The sequence below is a fragment of the Echinops telfairi genome, unplaced genomic scaffold (genome assembly GCF_000313985.2).
Source record: "Echinops telfairi isolate 266 unplaced genomic scaffold, ASM31398v2 ScPeMD7_18;HRSCAF=68, whole genome shotgun sequence".
Lineage (NCBI taxonomy): Eukaryota > Metazoa > Chordata > Mammalia > Afrosoricida > Tenrecidae > Echinops > Echinops telfairi.
Genome location: NW_022103915.1, coordinates 97,629,542 through 97,635,789, shown reverse-complemented (window position 1 = coordinate 97,635,789; position 6,248 = coordinate 97,629,542). Strand labels below are relative to the sequence as shown.

The following is a 6,248-nucleotide window of genomic DNA, read 5'->3' as shown; positions in this document are numbered from 1 at the left end:
CTGTCATCCTTTGGGCCGGAGTCCCTGGGCAGGGGACATCAGTGAGGGAGGTGGGGAAAATAGGAACGTGTGGTGACAAAGACCGGAAACTAGTAACTCGGATGGAGACGAGGTTGACGGGGCTGAGTTTGGTGTGGGCACGAGGAAGCCCTTGTTTGACATTGGTGAATCTGGTAAAAGGCTCGTCTTTTTCCTGTGTCGAGGGATAGTGTAAATAACTACTCAGAGGCCGGATGATAGTCAGAAGTTTATCCAAGTCCATTCAGGGCTCCAGCACACTTGGCTTTGGACCGCCCAACCTTTACTGTGGTGCAGAGCGACTTCCTTTTGTTTCTCATGACCCTTGCGAAGCGAGTTCCAATTTCTTCTTCTAAGCATCCACACCTCCCAACCTCAAGTCAGAGTGGCCCTGTGAGGGTGAGGCGTTTGCATGGTCCCCTGCTCCCAGGTCGATGGGAGGTGGATGCACAGCAGGGGTGCCAGAGCGCTTGTCACCGTCCATGGGTCTATAAAAGGATGGGAGGAGATCAGAGACGCTCTGGACAAGGCGTGAAAGCTGTAAACCAAGTGATCCTCCTTTCCAATACCCTTCATCTGTCTCCCAGTTCTGTCAAGCACTGGGGGGCGGCTGGGGAAGCTTCCATTATAACTGTCTCATGAGCCATCTCTTACAGAATCAGGCTCAAATGGGAGATTCCCCGATTGCCATGGGATGGGGTATGCTGTGTGCCAATAAGATCTCAGATTCTGCCAGTCAAATCCCTCTCTGTGTTACCCTGAAAGCACCGGAAGGGCCGCCATCATGGAAGAATTGGTTTTCCCGCATTCACAGACGCCACCTCGGCATCTGTTTCACATCTGCAGCACGCTCCTCGGACTCCCGAGTGTGAGCTGCAGGTCCGTGGCACAAATAGGAGGAAGACCCCCAAGTCCCAAATGCATGCTAATAACAGTTCTCTTTTAAAGTGTCCCCATGGAGAGACACCATTTCTTGAATGTGCCAGGGCACATGCAGGTGCCTCGACGCTCCTTCCCTTACCTGTCGCATGCGTGTGAAGCCTCTCCCCACAGGTGTCCAGGGCCAACGGTCATGGTAACCAACCATCTAGTAATAAAGTGAGTGGATCTGCTGAGACTCGGAGGAGATTGAAAATGCTTTCAGTCTGGGATTCCCAAATGAGGACGCACAAGGTGTGCTGGGTTTCCCCTGCACTGGGCGGGGCTGCCTGCGATTGGTTTGGGCGACACTAGACCTGCTAGCTGTTGGGCAACCTGAGGTGTAAGATCCTGTTGTCCGTTTACTGAGTTCTCCCACTCCCCTGGTCCAAGTGACAGAAGTACAGGTTCAGTCAGTGCGTCAGCTGCTCTGGTTCACACGTCCTCCAGTGGGGCTGTGTGGCCAGGGCCTCTAAGAACGGGACCCAGGATATACTCAAGTACAATCCTAAACCCGTGGGGCCCACTCTACTCACCTCCTCCACACTCCCTCATGTTCAGAGTCTGTGAAGCTCCGGTCCCAGTCACCACTGTCACCATTTGTAAGACACACCAAAAAAGGGTAGTGGGTCCTGCTTTGGCCCAGGTGCCTGCTGCCTTCCCACGGCAGAGGGCAGAAGAGTCTTGCTGGGCTGCTGAGAAGCGAGTCGGATGCAGACCGCTCCTGAGTGTAGGCAGGACTTCCGCTCACACGCAGGAGAAGGGGCTCACCTGGTCCTTCCTTGGGCTCCTACTGGGTGATAACACAAAGGCGCCATCCACGGTGCAGAGAGGCCAGGACTCTGAAAGGCTGAACTCCACTTGCACAGGTGGGGCAAGGTCCCAGCAGACCCTCAGGGGCACATGTCCAAGAGAGATCGTCGTCTCAGCCGCCCCTTCTGGCGTCAGGGATTAGAACGGATTTGGTTTTTCTCTCTCATAAAGGAGCCAACGTAGCCTGCCATTGCTGCCCATAGTCTACCAATTCTTCCACACATTTAGGTCTTATTTGGGTTTCTGCTCCACTTCCCATGGGTTGCTTGGGGTGGGGCGGGGGGAGGTCCACACCATCAAGGGGGTCGGGGAATCCTCTGATTTGCCTCCAGATCTGCCACATCCGGCCCTGGGGGCAAAGAACAAAACCAACCCTTCCCTCCACGGAAATGTATCTGTACAATAAGAGGCTGGATCAGTGAGTTCTCACACCGTTCCTGTGCCACTGCCAGGACTCTGTGGGGTTCCTCAGCACCCCCTAACATGCTGCAGTAGAGCAAGGCTGGGCTGGCTCTGAACGCCCCGGCTTGACTTTGGCCAGAGCAGCTGTTTTGAAAACCTGTTCTACACCTGTGCTTCCACCAAAGGGGTCTTTAAAGAAAAAAGCCTTGAGGCCACCAAGTTTGAAAGCTGCTCAGCTCGATGATCTCACGAGTCCCTCCCAGTCTAAGATTCATGGTCTTCTGAAGCCAAGTTCAAGTCATCCCTCCTCCAGGAAGCCTTCCGGGCTGCCCAGCCCCGGGTCTCTGAGCGCCAGCATTCCGGATGATGCCCTCAGTGGGTGCGTCACAGCACCGGTGCGGACCCCAGCATACCTTCGCGAGCTATGTCTCCAGTGTGACGTGGCGCTGTTTTTGAAGCACTTGATGCAAACGAGGTGCTGCCACGTGTCATGCCTCTCACACGGGGACAGCACCTGGCCGAGGGTCTTGACTTGGTTGGGGAAGCAGAGTCAGCTTTTGACCTCCCACACCCCCAGCCCGCCTCCCCCAGGCAGACCTGTCCTTAGGAAGCCGGTGACTCCGGCCTAGGAAGCAGCTTGGGACACACTTCCAAGAGAGCAGGCCAGAGTTTCTGCACCCTCTGTGGCCCTCTGAGCCGCTCCTGTGGCCACAGAGGCCTGCCCTGACCCTGCAGACCTGGAAGCCTGTCAGGATACCTGTGGCGGCGGCGGGAGCGGGAAGCTTTAGCACAGAGGCCATCTGGGTGGAGCAACTTCAGAGTTGGCATAGAATCTAGCTCTCTCTGGCAACCGAGGTCCAGCGGGTGGGGCAGGCATTACTCAGGGGCAACCGAGAAGGCAGGCTGGTTGCAGGAGGCCCTTGGAGCTGAAGGACGAAGAGAGCCTCAGGCCACTGTCCCTGAGGTGTGTGACCAGGAGTAGACTAGGAGGTGCAGTGGTGGGATGACTCAGGAAACCCACTCTGCCACTTATGAGTGGCAGGATCTTGGGTAAAATCACTGTATGTTAGTCTCAATGCTTTCACTGGTAAATTGGGGACACCAGACCCTGTCAACTGCAGGTGACTGCCGGCTCCCATAGTGAAGGCGCAGGTGACAAGGAGACATGGGTGTGATGTGTTCTGTAAACAGGAAGGTGAATGGGTGTCAACGGTTACTGTCTTTTCTTGTCCCTTTTTTGGCCCGGGAGAGCACCTGCTGCAAAAGAGGGACCATCCTGCGGTATAAGGAAGCTCCTTCTCCCTCCTTACACCCAACAGCCCCGCTGCCTGGCCTAGAGGAACAGCTGGCTGGTCTGGTGAGTAAGGGGAGTAGAGGCTGTTTGGAACAGAGACCCCGGGCCAATGCTGGCCCAGAGATGGCCCCTAAAGAGAAACCAGCATCCTGATAAAGAGCCCAGGTGAGAGGCCCAGAGAGATAAAGACCCAGGTGACTCCTGAGGATTCCGTGGGCTCTTCAGTTCAGTGAGGCATCCTGACAGCATTGCACGGACCTGATCTGCAGTCCCACTGGACTGCCCGCCACTTGGGAGGGGACCGGGTCGGCCTCCCTGAGACCTGGAGCCACATATCTGACCTTCCCCCTTCTAGAAGGTTAATCTTGGCTGGGCTGGGGAGAAAGAAGAGCCAGCCTTCAGCAGGTCCCAAGGAGAGATTGATGTTCCCCTTCGAAGACCCTCCCTCCAGAGTCCTCCGAATGTAAGGGCTGAGCAGCTGCCCAGGCCAAGCCGGGAACACCTGCGCGGGCTAAACGTCACAGAAGGTGAGTGGGACCTTTCCAGCCGACTTGGGCAAACAGTTTTAGGCGCCAGCCTACAATTGCCCCACCCCACCATCCTCGACAGAGTTCTGCACCCTGGTCCAGCCTCAGTGCGCCTCCCTTAGCTGCTGTAGCCTGAAGTGTGGGTACTGGGCCTGCGTAGCCAAACATCGGGCAGGTCTGGCTGGCTGTTGGGCAGCACGACCGGGCTGCCGTCGCCCAGCCCCGGTCCTCCTCGGCCCTTCCAGGATGAGCTGCTCTGGTGGGAGGCAGGCACTGAGGGGTCATACACCGTCTCCTTGAGCGCCAGCCAGAGTGTGTCCCGCTTCCCGTTTAGCTGGCCCCGCTGTGGTCCCGGCTGCCCAGTTTCATCCAGGTCCTCTGGGGAGGCACCCACTGAGTCTGCCACACGGGCACTGGGCTCAGAGGTGCTGAGGCAGGTCTCATCAGAGACGCTGAGCCCCTCCAGGGTGCTAGCTGAGGAGCAGAGGCAGTCTGGGGGCTCTGTAGCCTTGGGCTTGGGGGAGTGGGATGGGGCTTCTGGCGAGGCCGGCAGCGGCTTGGCCTTTGACCCCTGGGAGGCTTGCGTGGCCCGGGGCTGGGGGCTGGTGCCAGCCTGTTTATAGGGAGAGGAGGTCTGCAGGGCCGGGCACTGGGTGAAGACTGCCTGGTGGTCCAGGAGCAGCCCCCGCAGGGAGGCAGGGGCAGGTGCAGGCCGGGGGTAGCAGGGGCCATCGTGCAGCTGCAGATCCTCAGAGAGGACCGAGGGTCGGTGGGACAGCTTGCTGGTGGCCGTGCTGGTGTCAAAACTGGGGCTGCGGCGCCGGGCCAGGGGCTGTAGCTCATACTGCTCAGAGCAGGCCCCCGGGGCCCCTCCCACTGGCCCTGGACGAGAGTGGCCTGTCTTCTCTCCCCTGGGCTCTCCACTCCCGGCATCCCAGGGCAGGTGGGCACATGGCCAGAGGATCTGCCCGCAGTTCTTCTCTGGCCCAAAGAAACAGCAGAGAGACTGGAAGAAGAAGCTGGCGAAGCCACAGCTGACGCACTTGACCATCATGAGGACGATGCCCAGCTTGCGGTAGAGCAGAACCGTGGCTGGCAGCATGAGCACCCCCGCCACAAACAGGGCTGCAGCCCCCACCGCCGTGGCACAGCTGGTCTGGCGCAGTGAGAAGGCCACACGGCTCAGGCGGTCTGGGTGCGGGCACAGGTGGTAGGAGATACAGTAGTTGACAGTCAAGTCTACGGAGAGGCCCACGGAGGCGGAGAGAAAGAGGGCCTCCGCGGTGTTGAGCTGCCATTCCAGAAGAACCAGGAGCCCCACGGTCAGCAGGACGGTGCCTGCCACTGCAGCCACCGAGAACAGGCTGAGCGGGACGTTCCAGGTCCCCAGCAGCAGAGCGGCGAAGGCCAGCGCCAGGGCCAGGCCCAGCACCACGGCAGGCTCGGTGCTCAGGCTGTGCTGCAGGCTGTACAGCTCCAGCCGGCTGGTGAACCAACCCTGACGGAGGCCCGCGGGGGCCGCGGCCAGCTCCGCCGCCAGCCAGTGGCTGACCTCCGTGTAGAAGCGGTGGGCCTGGTTGTAGTCGGAGCTGTACTGGAAGTTGGTCTGGAACTGCAGCACCAGCGATGCCAAGCTGCCGTGGGCATCGAAGCGGGGGCCCAGGTCCCGGGTGCCATCAGGGCCCTGCTCCAGGGCCATCGTCTTCAGACAGTGCAGGAAGAGCTGGGGGGCCCAGGGGAAGGCCGCCGCGTGGCCACAGCAGAGGCCAGGCCCCAGGCGCGCACAGTGGGGGCTCGCCATCCAGCCCTGGAGGGCCTCCAAGAGGCACAGTGTGGGCCGGCCCTCGGGCTGGGCGCCAAAGAAGCTTTGGTTCCGGGCCTGGTGGCAGAGGGCCAGCAGCCAACGCTGGGCCTCGGGGCTGCTGGCTGAGAAGTCAGGGTCGCTCACTAGTGAGCTATTGCTGCGAGGGTCCAGAGGATCCCCGGTGTCCACAGGCAGAACGCCCCATACCAACACCACGGGCATGTGGCCACCCTCGCCCTGGGGCAGCCGCTCGAACAGGAACTGCTGTCGGTACTCGGCGTCGAAGCGCTCGAAGGGGTGGCTGGGCCGGAAGACCTGGCCCCGGGGCGGCGGCAGCGTGGGCAGCCGCAGGCGGGGGCTGACGCCAGCGATGTAGGCACCCCCGGCCGCCAGCGCAGCGAACCAGCAGATCCAGATGTAGCGAAACTTGATGACCCCGCACGGCAGCAGGCGCTGGAAGAGCAGGCGCGAT

General features: G+C 60.1%; 1 protein-coding gene across 1 annotated transcript in view; it reads right to left on the bottom strand.

The window, feature by feature from the left end:
- Nucleotides 1-234: 234 nt before the first annotated feature.
- DISP2 (dispatched RND transporter family member 2) overlaps nt 235-6,248 on the bottom strand; it is a 17,088-nt gene continuing 11,074 nt past the window's right edge. The window contains exon 9 of the mRNA XM_030885050.2: nt 235-6,248. This exon is cut by the window's right edge and continues 33 nt beyond it. Coding sequence (XP_030740910.1) covers nt 4,091-6,248 — 2,158 coding nt within the window. The 3' untranslated portion in view covers nt 235-4,090.